This window comes from Pantherophis guttatus, chromosome 7 (genome assembly GCF_059756535.1).
Source record: "Pantherophis guttatus breed Tessera chromosome 7, ASM5975653v1, whole genome shotgun sequence".
NCBI classification, from domain to species: domain Eukaryota; kingdom Metazoa; phylum Chordata; class Lepidosauria; order Squamata; family Colubridae; genus Pantherophis; species Pantherophis guttatus.
The window spans coordinates 22198159-22214999 of NC_142069.1; the positions used below are offsets into that span (position 1 = coordinate 22198159).

The 16841-nt window shown below is 42.2% G+C and overlaps 1 protein-coding gene across 4 annotated transcripts in view; it reads left to right on the forward strand.

Moving 5' to 3' along the window:
* SLC37A3 (solute carrier family 37 member 3) overlaps nt 1-16841 on the forward strand; it is a 40598-nt gene that overhangs the window by 15757 nt on the left and 8000 nt on the right. For all 4 annotated transcript variants that reach the window (XM_034403299.3, XM_087873750.1, XM_034403302.3 and 1 more), the window contains exons 7-13: nt 1558-1654; nt 1897-1981; nt 5526-5725; nt 7838-7979; nt 8856-8957; nt 10507-10554; nt 12138-12289. In XM_034403299.3, the coding sequence (XP_034259190.2) occupies nt 1558-1654; nt 1897-1981; nt 5526-5725; nt 7838-7979; nt 8856-8957; nt 10507-10554; nt 12138-12289 (826 nt within the window). The remainder of the gene's footprint in view (nt 1-1557; nt 1655-1896; nt 1982-5525; nt 5726-7837; nt 7980-8855; nt 8958-10506; nt 10555-12137; nt 12290-16841) is intronic.

The window sequence follows — 16841 nt, forward strand, 5'->3', positions numbered from 1 at the left end:
ATTGCATTCAGAAACACTCAAGCACCTCTCGCAGGAGTGGTACAACTTGGCAGTACCAAAGCTGGCCATTGAACATGAGGACTGCTATTCTAGATCAGCGGAAGTTTCTGGATGGTCTGGATGGTTGAATCTGACTGGGAGATAACAAGAGCATGAGCAACACAGAAGGAGTCTTGGTGGCACAGCGGACTAAAGTGCTGTTAAGTAGCACTTAGCTGCCAGCTGCCTGCAATTACTGCAAGTTCAAATCTCTCCAGGCTCAAGGTTGACTCAGCCTTCCATCCTTCCGAGGTAGGTAAAATGAGGACCCGGATTGTGGGGGCAATAAGCTGACTTTGTATAAAAAGAACACCGCTTAGGGGGCCCAGAAAGCCCTACTAAGCAGGTATATACAAAAGTATGAAGGCTGTTGCTTAACGCATTGTAAACTGCCCTGAGTGTCCAGAGAAGGGCGGCATATAAATCGAACCAATAAATAAATAAACATCCCCACCCCACCCCCCACCCCACCCCGGTAAATTCTGCTGCTCCAGAATGTTTAGAAGTAGCTGCCTGAAGAGCAATTAAATGCAGGGTCTATCTATGACTTCAAAGCCATTGTGTCTCATATCTCTTCTTATTTTCTTAATCACTTACCTCCAGGATCATGAGCGATCAGAAAAACATATCTGTATATTCTTGTTATGCATAGGCTATGTCTGTACATTAAGATCTAGCTACAGGCTGCACATCATCCTCAGGTTATCCCACCTCTTAATTTTTGGGTAGAACTTTTTTTTTCCCCATACAGCATATGCTATTTTACACATTAACTTTTTAAATCAAATAAATGCACTTCAGTTATTCAAGTTTTTTTTTTTTTATCCAAATGATGGCTTCTCATTCTTCTGCAATTCTTAAATCCATTATTTTCAGTTGTCCCTTTCTGGGTCTGAAAATTATGCTCAAACAAACAAGACATGTAGGCATGATAACACACTTGCTGTACCATCCTGCCCAGAGTACTTCGAAGGGCTTGGTATCAAAAACTTTCCATTAGAAAGTTCTTCACTTTTTATAGTGTAACTTTTTATAGCAATAGCAGTAGCACTTAGAGTTATATACCGCTTCACCGTTCTTTACAGCCCTCTCTAAGCAGTTTACAGAATCAGCATATTTCCCCCAACAATCTGGATCCTCATTTTACCAACCTTGGAAGGATGGAAGGCTGAGTCAACCTTGAGCCGGTGAGGATCGAACTGTCAGCAGTTGTCAGTCAGCAGAATTAGCCTGCAATATTGCATTTAACCACTGCGCCACCATGGCTCCTTTATAGTAGCAATGCTGTCATAGTCCTAATAAATCAACTTGTAAGACTGAACTCGTGCATGCAATGTTGTTTGAGGGAAGTGAATTTTAAAATAGTTTTTTTTGACGAGTCAATACTAAATGCTTGCATCTACCGCCATTCGTCTTTTAACTGCCTTGTTCAAATTGTTAAAGGAGACTAACTGCTTTAGATTTTTTTTTTTTTTTTGCCCAACTTAATCTTTTTTTTTTTTTTAATTTCACATTCAGGAGAGGATTTGTTTTTGGACTCTGGAGTGCTTGTGCATCAGTGGGTAATATCCTTGGAGCGTTTCTTGCCTCATCGGTTCTGCAGTATGGCTACGAGGTGGGTGAGGCTTCCTGCCATTGTCCTACCTGGATTGGAGCCAGTCATATTTGAGCATGAATTGTGTGTTTTATTTATTAAGCTTATCAGCGTTTCTCTGTGCCTTCCAATAAAATATTTTGGGACTTTCTATACAAGCAAAAATAAAATACCGAAAGAACTAATTGCTTGACTTAAGATGAGAAAATCCAAGAGATACCCATGTAATATCTTAATTGTGTTTTTTCGCCCTTCCCTTTCAGTATGCCTTCTTGGTGACAGCATCAGTACAGTTTGCTGGAGGAGTTATTGTCTTTTTTGGCCTTGTGATTTCTCCCAAAGAAGTAGGTAAGTAGAAGCACTTTTTGACTTGTTTGGTCTTTGCTGCTCGCAAACCCAAATTGCAAATGGTGCATAGTTAATTTTTGACTTGGCACGCCACTCAAAATCCATATTAAATATTTAATTAAATTAAATATTAAAAACCTCATTAGATACTGGCATTACGGGCAAGATTTTTTTTCAGTTTTAAACATTAACAGGTAGTCCTCGATTTACAAGAGTTTGTTTAGTGACCGTTCAAAGGTAGAGCGGCACTGAAAAATGTGACTTATGACCGTTTTTCAAAATTATGACCTTTGCAGCATCCCCATAATGACGCTTGGCAACTGGTTCATACTTATGACAGTTGCTGTGTTGCAGGGTCATGTGTGATCACCTTTTGCGACCTTCTGACAAGCAAAGTCAATGGGGAAGCCAGATTCATTTAACAACTGGGTTGCTAACTTATGAGCTGCAATGATTCACTTAACAACTGAGGCAAGAAAGGTTATATTCACTTAACAAATGTCTCATTTAACCACATAACTTTTGGGCTCGATTGTGGTCATATGTCGAGGACTACCTGTACTGTATATCCTGCCTTTATAACAAGTCTAAATTGGTCAACAGAAGAACAAAATGGTATGCACATAGAAAGACTTTTTTGAACTTCATAACTAAAAAGGCAACTGCAACAACAATAATATGGCAGTAATAAAACCATATCAACATTTCGCTTGACAAAACACCTGCAATGCCGCATCTGGAAACCAGGCTGATGACTCGCAGTACAGAATTAACTTTTAATGGAACTGTTGTGGCCTGATAGATTCACATTTTATTACACCTGAGTTCTTCAGAGCAACTTCCTTAGAGTTCATTTTTGGTCATCATACCTCCAAGAGGCAGATGAGGTTGCAAAGTTCTTCAAAGTGGGCTCTATGCCTTTGACTCCAAAGCCTAAAAATGTTTTGGCAAGTGCTGCATATGGAGAAAAAAAAACAACAAGAAACCCTGGATGCATCTGATAAAATGGGATTTCTATCTTGATGTAAGGCAGCCTCAATGGATTCGTGAGTGTGCAGATCTCTGCGATGAATCCAAAGTGTGGCTGTTATATATACCATCTTCTGTATACCTAAAAAAGGTGGTTTAGATCAGCGGTCACCAACTGGTGGTCTATAGACCACTGGTGGTCTGTGAAAAATTTTTGGTGGTCCGCAGAAAAATTATTTGCATTTTTTATATTGCACTAAATACTATCTATCTTTTAAAAAATTCTTATTAGTGGTCCGCGGGATTTACAATTATGAATTTAGTGGTCCCTGAGGTCCGAAAGGTTGGTGACCCCTGGTTTAGATGTTCTAGATAGGAAGGGAAGAACCAAAGAGCAACTGATTTCCTCGTAAGCTTGGGAAAGGGGCTTTATTGTTCACCTCTTGCCACTTAGGGGGAGTGGCTGCTAGTGGGGTATAAGACTGGGATGTTTATTTTATTGCAATCTATTCATTCTTGTGATTACCAAAACGCTTTCATTGTTAGGACCCGGCAAGTTCAGTGACGGCATCTGTAAAGGAACACAGTATCTGCATCCTTACATTTTTATGTTTGCAGAGGAAGAGTTAATTTGTTCAGATGTTGAAACTGGATTGTAAACACCTATTGTAGGGCAGTGGGACACGGTGGCTCAGTGGCTAAGATGCTGAGCTTGTCGATCGAAAGGTAGGCAGTTCAAATGCCTAGTGCCGCATAATGGGTTGAGCTCCCGTTACTTGTCCCAGCTTCTGCCAACCTAGCAGTTCGAAAGCACGTAAAAAATGCAAGTAGAAAAATAGGGACCACTTTTGGTGGGAAGGTAACAGCATTCCATGCGTCTTTGGTGGTTAGTCATGCCGGCCACATGACCACGGAGACGTCTTCGGACAGTGCTGGCTCTTTGGCTTTGAAACGGAGATGAGCACCGCCCCCTAGAGTCGGGAAACGATTAGCACATATGTGCGAGGGGAACCTTTACCTTTATCTATTGTAGGGCATCTTTCTTCAAGTCTCATCTCCCCCTTAGAACTGCGGCTGGTAGAGTCAGGCATCCAAACTTTGAAACGGTATATATTTATCAAATTAAATAATGCCACCCATCTAACAAACAAGTGATTCTAGTGTACAGCAAAACTAAACATTAATATGGTTACCAATACAGCTTGTGGATCAGAGGTAAAATATGTGTTCTAGTAACACTCATAACTTAGACTTAGAGTAACTTTATTGTCACTTTGAATGTACACTAATCGGCATACATTAAAATGAAATTTCGTTGCATGCAGTTCTCAAAGGGTCACCATCTCCAATATACACTAAAAAACATGACAAATAAATATGCATATATCCACATACCCACACATATTATTCTATGACACAGAGAAACAACACGGTCTAGTTCGGGTGTATACATGTACATGGCGAGAAAAACGAATCTTGCGAGTTTACCAGATGGATGGCATAGGGAACAAAGCTGTTACAGAATCTGTAACCACCCACAATGCTGCATTCTAATATCAGATGACGCTTCTAGTTATTTTTCGAGGGCAGCCCCATGTGCAGTGCATTACAGTAGTCCAAGAGGACTACGAGTAGTAGTAATACTGTAAATTTATTCACACTGCAAGTTTATTTGCAGTGCAAATTTATTCACTACTACTACTGTAAGTAGTAATACCGGTCTTGCAGTTGGAGAAGTCTGCCTCTTGCCCTAAAGGGAATGCACTAATTCAGGGGTCCTCAAACTACGGCCTGCGGGCCATACACGGCCTGCCGAAGCCATTGATCCAGCCCACGTGGGACCACAAGGCTGCCCCGTCCACATCACCCCACCTACCTGCTGGCCCCCATTCACCTTCTGGAAGCCGAAGCGGCCAAAAACAGGACACACAGAGGCCTCGGGAGGCCAAAAATGGGCCTGTTTTGGGGCAGCAGAGCGGTACTTGAGGCTGAGGAGGCCAAAAATGGGCCCGTTTTTGGCCTCCCCAGCCTCCAGAGAGAGAGAGAGAACACAGAAAGACACACAAACAGAAGTCCCTCAACACACCTCAAGGCAGCCACATCCCTTCACTAACCTGCCTCGGGAGCATAACAAATTAAAGTGTAATTTGTGTGTATTGTTTAATGGACTGCTAAATTGGCCACACCCACCCAGTCACATGACCACCTAGCCACGCCCTCCCAGCTGGTCCAGTCCCCCAATAGTCCGAGGGACTGTGAATTGGCCCCTTGTTTAAAAAGTTTGAGGACCCCTGCACTAATTTGTTGGGTCTTGCAAGTAACGGCCAGACACATACAGCAGAGACGCCGTCAGGATCAGACAGGATTCTTTGGAGAGTGTTAGAAGACCAGGGATACAAATTGGATGTTTCTGCAGAGCACCATCCAGAAGCCTTTCTAAGCCAAAGGAAGAGGGGGAGAGAGCGCAAGGGAGCCGATTCAGAAGGGAGGAACCATAGCTCAAAAGAGCAGGCATGAGCAGAGGGGATTCTCCTTTCCTTTGTTTTTTAAGTTGCCTTTCTGTGATTTCTCCTAGGCCTCCCTGAAATTGGCAAAGAAGGGGAGGGTGAAGCTGCTGAGGAAGATGCCACTGAGCCATTAATTAGCAGCCACGAGAACGAAGATTTCGATGAGCAGAATTACACCATTCAGGCATCAAACCTAAGCAGTGGTACAAATGCTCCATCCCAGGCCATTGGATTTTTTCAGGCGTGTTGTCTACCCGGCGTATTATTGGTAAGGTGGTTGTTGTTATCCCCTTATAGTGATTTTTTTTTTTACTAGGAAACAATATCCCATTGTATCTATGGGCACAAGTATTTTTAAGGACACTGTCTTGGTTCTCCCCCCCCCCCCCCAATCATCTCCTTTTCCTTGATATTTTAAGTCAAGAAAGCTTTACTTAAATAAAAACAGAAGCTGGCATGCTGCAAAGCATCGTTTTTATTTCTAGGAATATCTTTAGAGCTCACATAGAGCAAGAGGAAATCGAAGGAAAGGAACAGTGGACAGCTGCAGCCCAGTTCTTAGCTTAGCAATATGTCAACCTGTCTCCCCCCCCAACCCCTAAAAAAAGGACAGAAATAAGTGAAGTGATGGACAATATCTTGGAGTGTTGAGGAGCAACCAGGGGTGATATTCACTTACCTTCGCTACCAGTTCGCAAATGTGTGCACACACGCAGGGGCCACTTTTGCGCATGCACATTCTGCAAATTTGCAGAGCGTCAAAAACGGGATGTGATGACGTCTAGGTGGGTGGGCGGAGCCTCCCGCAGCCGCCGCTACCGGTTCACCCGAACCGGATAGAACCGGCTGAATACCACCAACCTAATTAAGTTTGCTGCGTTGTCAATGTGTGGTTTGTGACCGGCTGTGTGCCACATTACCCTTGAGAATCCCGTTACATACTGTCGGCTTCCAAAAGTGTCCCATCTGCCCCTAAAGTTTACCTATTGCAGTATTTCTCAATCTTGGCAATTTTAAGATGTGTGGGTCTCTAACTCCCAGAATTCCCCAGCTAGAACTCTGGGGAGTTGTCCACCTATCTTAAAGTTGAGATTGAGACTCACCGACCTAGTCACTATTAAATAATGCTGCGTAGATCTTGTGACAAGAGACAGTGTCACTCATTTGCATTTTTAAGAAAGCTGGGCAGTGCTTCCCTTTTTTTTTTCTCCTCATACTGGCGCATTGAGTTATACTGACAGGCAATGACTGATTCCAGTTCATCCAACGTGTTTCCTAATGGATCAGGGTCAGATTTTTCTATTCAAGATGTGACAGTCTATGCCAGGCATCCCTGAGATAGAGTGTCAGATCTTGAATAGAAAAATCTGAACCTGATTCACTTTAAGTTGGCCAACTTTGGCAATTTAAATATATATATATATATATATATATATATATATATATATATATATATATATATATATGAAATGGAAATGGAAGATAGGTTTATGATTTGATATGATGATAAGGGGTTTATTTAGAAGGTGAAATGGAAATTTGAATGAAATTGAAATGAAATAAGATAGTTTTATTTTAAAAAAAGATGGTGTGGAAAATAAATTTGAAGAAATATATTGATAAAATGGTAAAATGATTAATATAGAAATAAAACATGATAATCTGGTCCATTTTTAGAAAACAATGGAGATTAAGAAATAAGTGTGAAATATTAAAAAAGGATTGTGTGTAAATTAAAGGGTTTCAATAGAACAAAGAAATATTGAAAAATATATGTGATAAAGGGAGAAATAAAAGAAGGAAATGAAATAAGATTAAGATTAGGAGGTTAGGGCGGATGGTAATATTGATTATATATTAAATATAAAATAGAGATGAAAAAGGGAAAAGTAGAAAAGGAATACAATGGCAGAAATTGAAATATATAAATCAAATTTGGGGAAAATAAGCTGTATGAATTTTGACTCTGTCAATACTCTATTCAGAAAAAACGTATTGTATGTTTGTTTGTCTTTAAAAAAATAAAAAACTTGGGAAAAAAGAAATAAATCAAGAGGACCACTTCCAGAAGCTGAATTCTAGAAATTACAGGGATCCAGAAAAAGGACAGAAGCAAGGAATTTGAACTAAGGCTTATGATACTTCAAAGTCATAATTATCCTAAGAACTGAATGGTAGCAATATCACTACTCTCACTTGTACCCATCCTATAGCTTTAATAAAGGTATAATCTGCTGGCTGGGGAATTCTTAAGCCTTAAAGTTGCCAAGACTGGAGACCTCTGCTCTATGCATTATAGAATTACAAAGCCACGCTGGCTCAGCTTGGATTGTTTTGATTCTAATAGTTTTTCTTTTGGGATGGTATTTATTTGTTTCAGTATTCCTTGGCCTATGCTTGCCTGAAGCTAGTGAACTACTCCTTCTTCTTCTGGCTGCCCTTCTACCTCAGCAACAATTTTGGTTGGAAGGAGGCAGAAGCCGACCAGCTCTCAATCTGGTATGATGTTGGAGGCATTATAGGTATGACTATGGAGCAAAAGACAAATTCTTTTTGTTGTTACATTTCATTTTCTGTTCATTGTGGGATTAGAACAGGGTGTGGGTGAGAATTCTAGTTTGAAACTAAGTAGACACCGCTTGTCTTACCAATTAGTGACTGACAGGCAAAGTGATGATGGATGTAGTAGGCCAAAGGATCTGGCAGATGTCAAATGTATTTATTTATTAGAGTTTATCCTGCCTTTGTTATTTTATAAGTAACTCAAAGCGGTGAATTTACATAATACTTCTTCCTCACACCTCATAACAACAATCCTATAAGGTGGGTGGGCTGAGAGAAAGTGACTAGCCCAAAGCCGCCTAGCTGGTTTTCATGCCTAAGGCAGGACTAGAACTCACAGTCTTCTGGTGATCAGCCCAAAGTCCCCCAGTGGGCTTTCATGACGTAAGTTTCACAGTTTCACCAGTTTCCTGGTTTCTAGGCCACACTATATCAAACTGGCATTATACCAATCTAATTGCCTACAGCAGCTTCCCCACACTTGGGCATCCCCCATCTTCAACTCCCATAATTCTTAGCAGTAGTGTTGCTGTCTGTAAAAACGTCTCATTTTGGAGAAAACCAAAATGGGGAAAAAAATGGTTTAGAACAGTAGCTGAAGAATCTTCCAGTCAACACAATGTATGAAAGACAGACAGCTAAATTTGTAGCCAATTGTGCTTTAAAAAAAAAAAATGATTAAATTTATACTGCCTCCCATCTCACTATCCATTGATTCTGGGTAGTTTCCAACATTGTAAAAACAGTAAAGTAATAAATGCTGGTTCTGGGTGTGCATTTTTGCTTATAATGATTACAATATATTCTGATAGTCTTTATTCCTATTATTTCTACAGGTGGTACCATCCAAGGTTTTATCTCTGATGTGCTACAAAAAAGAGCTCCTGTATTAGCTATTAGCCTCATCTTGGCTATTGGATCTCTCTTTGGATACAGCCGTGAGTACTTTCCTGCACAATAGGTTTTGTGGGATGAGCTTTAGCCTCCTTATCTTATGCACTAGACATAGGGAGGGCCTGTTTTCTTTACCGTATTAAGTCAGCAATTGAAATGGATTAGAATAGAATAGAATAGAATAGAATAGAATAGAATAGAATAGAATAGAATAGAATAGAATAGAATAGAATAGAATAGAATAGAATAGAATAGAATAGAATAGAACAGAACAGAACAGAACAGAATTCTTTATTGACCAAGTGTGATTGGACACACAAGAAATTTGTCTCAGGTGTATATGCTCTCAGTGTACATAAGGAGAATAAAATACATTCATCAAGAATGAAAAACTATCAGAGAGCATTCACCAAGACTGCTGTCTGTGGCGCCATCTTGGCAAATAAACTCTGCTTTTGAGTTTAATAAGAGATAGTATTCTCAGCAACCTTCAAAACAAAATTACAAGAAACCTGCTGAATAAGCTGGGCAGGTAAAACTCTTCTGCTTTCCTGCTTTCATTAGTGGTGAGCCAGGTGCTTCTGGGAGACCCACAAGCTGAGTGTTCCATTGTGTGCTGGAATGAAAGGAAAAGGAGAATATTCTTTTCCAGTAGAGGGCACTGTCTGCACTTGTGCAGATGTACCTTTATTGGAGCATTGCCTGTGTTCAGGCCAGGGGCACAAGTGAGAGTAGTGGTATTGCTACTGCTCATTTGTTAGGATAATTATGGCTTTGAAGTATCATAAGCTTTAATTGAAATCCATTGCTTCTATCATTTTGCTGGAAACCCTATAATTTCCAGAATTGAGCTCCTGTAGACTGCCCTCTTTTGATTTCTCCTTTCTGGGTGAAATCAAAAGATTTCAAAATCTTTAAAATTTGATTTTTCAAAATTTCAAAATCTGGGTGAGAGCAGTGAGCAAAAGCAAAGCTTGTTATTATTTTGGAATAATGTATCTCAGGTTTCATAGAGGCTCCCCAAGTCGGCTCTTCCTGATATAGATATTGAAATATTGCACTACAAGCTTCCTTCACTCACTCTTGGCCATATCGCTTGATTAGATCAGTGCTTGGCAAAAACCCTTTTGCTGAATTCTTGCTTTCAGTAAGGTTGGGAACAAGCAGTTCCCTTCAGTTTTGTAGGTTCATCTATGAGAGGCTAAGGTCCTTTCAGTCCAGTGTTCTTGGCTGCCTTGCTAAGTGATGTTCTATTCCAGTTCAGGGAGATTCAAACAAATCAACGTTTTATTGATCCAAAATTACTCCAGCAATTCAACTATGGACCAAACCAAATACAGCCAGAATACAACCAACCTCTTGGCTTCCTCATCTTTCTCCCCTGGTTTTGAGAGGGAAGCATACTTAACTATCAGTGAAGGCCAAGCTAAAGAAACACTCTATTGCAGCAGAAGATTAAGGCACTGTTAACATGCCATGCCAATGCATAATCTTGAAAAGGGTCTTTTATAATCAGCTTTTCATTTCATCCTGAGCTTTTTATCTGTTGTGGCCAAAAGAATTATGACCTTTTTCTTTTCTTTGTTTTCATAGGTTCCCCAAATAACAAACCTATCAATGCTGTCATCATGGCAATTACAGGTAAAAGATCAACATATTTTCAAAGACAGTAAAGAACATCTGTTTTCATCATGTCATATCTTGGCTTGTTTCAATGTTTTGTTCCAGCCAGGGGTGGGCTGCTGGGGGTTTGCAGGGGTTCGGGAGAACCTCTAGCTAAGATTCTGTGCAATTCGAGAACCCCCAAATCCCACTCCTGGCTGGATCTGCCCATCCTGTCCCACCCCCAAGAGTTCCCACGTGGCCCGTTTTGGATGCAGGTAAGTGCAGGGTGCACGCATAGGCTCGGAGAGGGTGAAAAACAGGCCTACCGGAAGTTCGGGAAGGTCAGAAACGACCTTCCCAGCAACCAGGCAGAGAACCCCTTCCTAAAATTTTTGAAGCCCCCCGCTGGTTCCAGCCATAGTCTGTCTGGTTTTGTTGGTCTTTGCCTAGTGTGATAGGCGAACCCAACCACTATTATTTGCAAGCCAGCAGATTTCTAACAGCATGTTCTGTAACCAAATGGGTTATTCAATGTTAAAATCATGGTTTACTGCAACATATGAAGCAATCATTTAAAGTCTAGTCTGTTACAAGATTCTACTGCCATAGCATTCAGGGAATACTGTAAATTTTGTTTTTCCTTCTTCCAGAAGTTCACAATCAGCAGCTTTGAGAGAAGGAAGCAAACACATATGCGGTTATATAATTCCCATCTACTGGTGGGACACTTGTCCAGCGACCACCAGTCCCTGGTGCTTTTGAGCACCAGGGACTGGTTCCGCAGACCATGGTTTTGCGTGCCGCCTGCATCCCGCAGATGGGGCTTCATTTATTTGTGTGGCCCGGTTGCTGGCATGCTGCAGACTGGTGCCGGTCCACAGATCGGGGGTTGGGAACTCCTGCATTAGACCATGAAAACTTAATGATGAGAAAAGCACGGGCAAGATTTGCGAATGGGCAATAGTCTAGACCAGGGGTCTGCAACCTTAAACACTCAAAGAGCCATTTGGACCCGTTTCCCACAGAAAAGAAAACACCGGGAGCCACAAAACCCTTCCCGTGCCTGACTATTTCTTGAGCGGCCACAAAACTAGCATATGTCATTGAATTAAATGTTCTGTTTTCTTCTGAAACTTTTCTTTTCTTGGATTTATCCATGGCTGGCCTACCAGGAGTTGAAAAGCTTAATAAATCGCATGCTGGCTGGTGTCGCACATTGGTGGTTGTGACGCATATTTTGAGTGACAGGGAGCTGCAGCAGAGGGGTGAAAGAGCCACATGTGGCTCCAGAGCCGCAGCTTGCTGACCCCTGGTCTAGACCAGTGTTTCTCAATCTTGGCAGCTTGAAGATGTGTAGATTTCAAGTCCAAGAATTCCCTAGCCAACGGGGAATGATTGTGTGATTGCAAACTAACAATGACTCTAAACTAAATCATCACACTTCAATATTTCCACTGATGTTTGGATGCATGGCTGGTCTGACTTTTTGATAGTTTTCTTTGGTTAAGGGGCAAGGTGGCAGGTTCAGATGAAGACAACCTTGCTTTGTATTGGAAACAGAGCCCGCCTCCTCCATCTTCTCATTCTTAGTTGTATTTTTCTTTTGATTGTTTTCGCAGGCTTTTTTATTGGAGGCCCTTCCAATATGATCAGCTCTGCCATTTCTGCAGACCTGGGACATCAGGACGCGATCAAAGGAAGTAGCGAGGCTCTTGCAACTGTGACAGGGATTGTGGATGGCACCGGCAGTATTGGGGCCGCTGTGGGTCAGGTGAGACAGATCCGAGAAGCAATCAGGATTGTTATAGCAATGATAGAACTCGTACAGCTGGTCCTTGACTTACAACCATAATGAAGCCTGCTCATGATGAAGCAATCATCACGCGACCGACTCAATTTTACAGTCTATTTTTTGCAGCACTCATTAACCAAATCAGTACGGTCATTAAGTGAATCTGCAGTAGTTAAGCAAACGTGGCGACCATTAAATATACGCATTGTTTGCTATGGGCCATTTTTGCTGAAATAAAGTACTGTATTTTTCGGAGTATAAGACACTCTGGACTATAAGACGGACCTACCTTTTTTGGTGAGGAAAACAAGAAAAAGAAATCTGCCTCTGCCTCCCAGCAATTTTGCCTCGTTGCAGCAAATAGCCTGCTTTACATTCAGGACTTAGTAGCCGCCTGGGATAGGGCGGCTGCTGGGGCTTTGGACCGAGTCGTGCCTTTGCGGCCTCTGACCCGGCGCCAATCTCACCTGACTCCTTGGTATACTGAGGAGTTGAGGGAGATGAAGCGCCGAAAAAGACGCCTAGAGAGCAATTGGAGGGCTAGTCGTTCTGAATCCGACCGGACACTGGTAAGATCTCATATTAAGAATTACCTAGTGGCGATAAAAGTAGAGAAGAGTAACTACTTTTCTGCTCTTATTGCGTCATCAGATAATCGCCCAGCCGCCCAGGGGGCGCGGGAGGACCCCTTGGAGGGTAGAGCTGAGGATTTTGTACAATATCTGTATGACAACGTTTTGTACAATATCTGTATGACAAAATCGCTCAGATTCGGGAACAGCTGGACTCTGACTGGATAGATCCAGGGGAGATGACAGGGGCAGGTCCTGAGAATATTATATGGGAAGAGTTTGATCCTGTGACTCCCGAAAGCGTGGACAGGATACTGAGCAGACTGAGTGCGGCCACATGTTTATTGGACCCGTGTCCCTCCTGGTTGGTACTGGCTTCCCGGGAGGTGACGCGAGGCTGGCTCCAGGGGATTATAAATGCTTCTTTGAGTGAGGGTGTCTTTCCCGCCGCCTTGAAAGAAGCGGTGGTGAGGCCCCTCCTCAAGAAGCCCTCCCTGGACCCGGCTGTGTTAGCAAATTATCGTCCTGTCTCCAACCTTAGCTTTGTTGTGAAGGTTGTTGAGAGTGTGGTTGCATGACAGCTGCCTCAGTACCTGGATGAATCGAGTTATCTAGATCCGTTCCAGTCGGGCTTCAGGCCCGGATACAGCACGGAGATGGCATTGGTCGCATTGGTTGATGATCTCTGGAGGGCTCGGGACAGGGGTTGCTCCTCTATCCTGGTCCTATTAGACCTCTCAATGGCTTTTGATACCATCGACCATGGTATCATGCTGCACCGGTTGGAAGGGTTGGGGATGGGGGGCACTGTTTTACAGTGGTTCTCCTCCTTTCTCTCTGACCGGTCGCAGTCTGTGTTGACGGGGGCAGAGGTCGACCCCGAGGCCCCTTGTATGTGGAGTGCCGCAAGGATCGGTCCTCTCGCCCCTTCTGTTCAACATTTATGTGAAGCCGCTGGGTGAGATCATCCGTGGTTTTGGGGTGAAGTACCATCAGTACGCTGATGATACCCAGCTGTACATCTCCACCCCAGACCACCCCAATGATGCCCTCGAGGTGATGTCCCGGTGCCTGGAGGCCGTACGGATCTGGATGGGGAGGAACAGACTCAGGCTCAACCCATCCAAGACTGAGTGGCTGTGGTTTCCGACATCCCGATATAGTCAGTTGGGGCCATCTCTGACTATTGGGGGCGAGTCGTTGGCCTCCACAGATGGGGTTCGCAACTTGGGCATCTTCCTGGACTCGTGGCTGTCTTTAAAAGAGCATATGGCGGCCGTGGCCAGGAGGACTTTTTATCAGGTTCGCCCGGGGGGAGATACGGAGGATCCAAGACTTACGCATCTTCCGCCGCACCCTAAAAACGTTTTTATTCCAACAGGCTGGTCTGGCCTAACTCTCCCTTTTAAATTGGGTTTTAAATGTTTTTTAGATAAATTGGATGTCTTAATTTGGTTTTTGAGCCTAAATTATTTAATCTGTTTTTAATAGTTTTTAACTTTTGTATGTCTTTGTATTTTATTTTGGCTGTTCACCGCCCTGAGTCCTTCGGGAGTAAGGCGGTATACAAATATGATAAAATAAATAAATAAATAAAATTTTTGTTTTCAGAATAGGTTGATTAGCACAAGGAAAAAAAAATCTTCTGCCAGCAATTTACCTCCTTGCAGCAAGCAATAGAGGCTTGCGCAAAACAGCTGAGAGTTGGTAGGCCGATCCAATCAATTTGTGCTAATTAGGCTGTGCTGAAGCTGAAACAAGCTGTTTCTTCTTGCTGCTTGCTGCAAGGAGGTAAACTGCTGGGAGGCAGAGGCCAAAGGATGGAGGCCAGTGGGTGGGCAGGGCAACATTCGGTGTATAAGACTCACCTAAATTTTCACCCCCTTTTAGGGGGCAAAAAGGTGCATCTTATACTCCGAAAAATACGGTAAGTAAATGCCAGTTTTGCTAAAACAGATTGTGGTCACGTGATCATGGGATGTTGCAAACGACCATAAATTTGGGCGGTTGCTCAGCACTCAAAATGCGGTCATGTGACCGTGAGGGAGGTAGCAGTTCAAACTTTGGAATTGGGTTGCCAGTGCCTTTGTGTGTGTGTGTGAGTGTGAGTGTGTGTGTGTGTGTGTGTGTGTGTGTGTGTGTGTGTGTGTTGGGATCTGTTGTAACTTCAGTCACTAAGCAACCGGTGGAGAACGATGTGTACTGAGGCGAAGATTTGGTTTATTGAAAATTTAAGATCTGACAGGTTTTTCTTTTCAGCATCGTTTCACTAAGGGATGTATTAATAGTAATATTTGTTACATCTCAAAGAAAAAAAGGTTAACTCTCAGAGAAAACATAACTTATTGGGGACTTTTGGTTTAGAAAAATATGCTTTCAGCATATCCAAAGGACATTCAAACCGCTGCAGTCAAATTCCAATCCTGAGCCTCCTGCTGACTTTTTCATACAAACCGGGTCTTTTGTGGTGCTGCTAACTTATATGTTTGAAAGCCTGCTGTTTCGGCAGATCTTCCCTATGGCAAATTGCATTATTTTTTAAAAGATGGGGTTTTTTTATCCTGCCTTTATTACTTTTATAAATAACTCTGATATTGGTAAATAGCCAATATTATTTCTTCCTCCTATTTTCCCCACAACAACAACCTTCAGAAGTGAGGTGGGCTGAGAGAGAGAGAGAGAGAGAGAGAGTGACTGGCTCAAAGTCACCCAGTCAGTTTTTATGCCTCGGGCAGGACTAGAAGTCACTGTTTCCTGGTTTCTAGTCTTGTGCCTTAACCACTAGACTGAACTGGCTCTCTTTTCCTTCCCTTTCACCTTTCCAGCCTATTAAGGTGTGTGTGGGGGGGGATAATGTACAAGGAGAGCCAACTTTGTATATCTAGCAATGTTGCTGTCCAGGAAGATGGAGATATCAATAATTTCACTTTCTACTATATTTCCCTGCTTATGGCTTTCCTTACTCATCTCTGTGTCACCTAGAAAAGAGCATCCTCCCTGTTTCTGCAGGGGAGAGGAAGAGACCAGTGCATGATTCTCACTGGTTTGTATAGTACTTACAAGGCACCAGGTTAGAAACTAGGAAACAGTGAGTTCTAGTCTCGTCTTAGACATGAAAGCCAGTTGGATGATTTCTGGTCAGTCACCTCCTTTCAACTCTACCCACCTCATAAGGTTGTTGTTGTGGGGAAAAATAGGAGGAAGAAGAAATGTTAGGTATGTTTGGCACCTTAAGTTATTTATTTAAAAAAAAAAAATAGTAAAGGCAGGATATAAATACATAAATAAATCTAGCAGAAATAGCAAAAGGAGAACTAAAAAAAACCCCAGGATACAGAGAACAAAAGAACTATTAGTAGCTATTTTGGTAAAGTAGGAAAAAGGAAGACTAACCCTTTATGGAGAAAGGAGAGAAAGATGTAACCGGGCAGGGAAGGCTGCTGTATTTAAATATTATAAATAGAATTAAAATCAACCAGCCTCTCTCAAAAAATAAAGGTATCAATTTTTCAGCAGTCATGTCTTCAGCCAGTTCCAACTCCTGCTCGTTTTTTTTTTTTACGGCATCTTAGCAAATGTAAGGTGACACAATTCACAAGCCATATTTCTGTTACACAGATAGGACATGAAGCTTTTTTTTTTTTTTTTTTTTAAAGAATCTTATGGTCTGTTGAATAAGCAACCGGCTTCATGCAAAATATGAAGCCGTAATGCATGAGTTCACGCATGACATGAAACCAAGGACAAGCAAGTCCCACTGTGATTTCGTGCTTTGTGAAGAAGGTCAGAATGTGTAGAATTATATCCCAATGCAGTAGGGCACGTCCAGGATGCCGGGCCCACTTTGGATGTCATTTCCTGCAATGGCCAAGCAAGTCTTGAGAATGGGGTGGGCTGTAAAGAGCAGGAAATGGATAAAAATGTAAATGCATGAATAAAAATGTAAATACAAGTTGTTC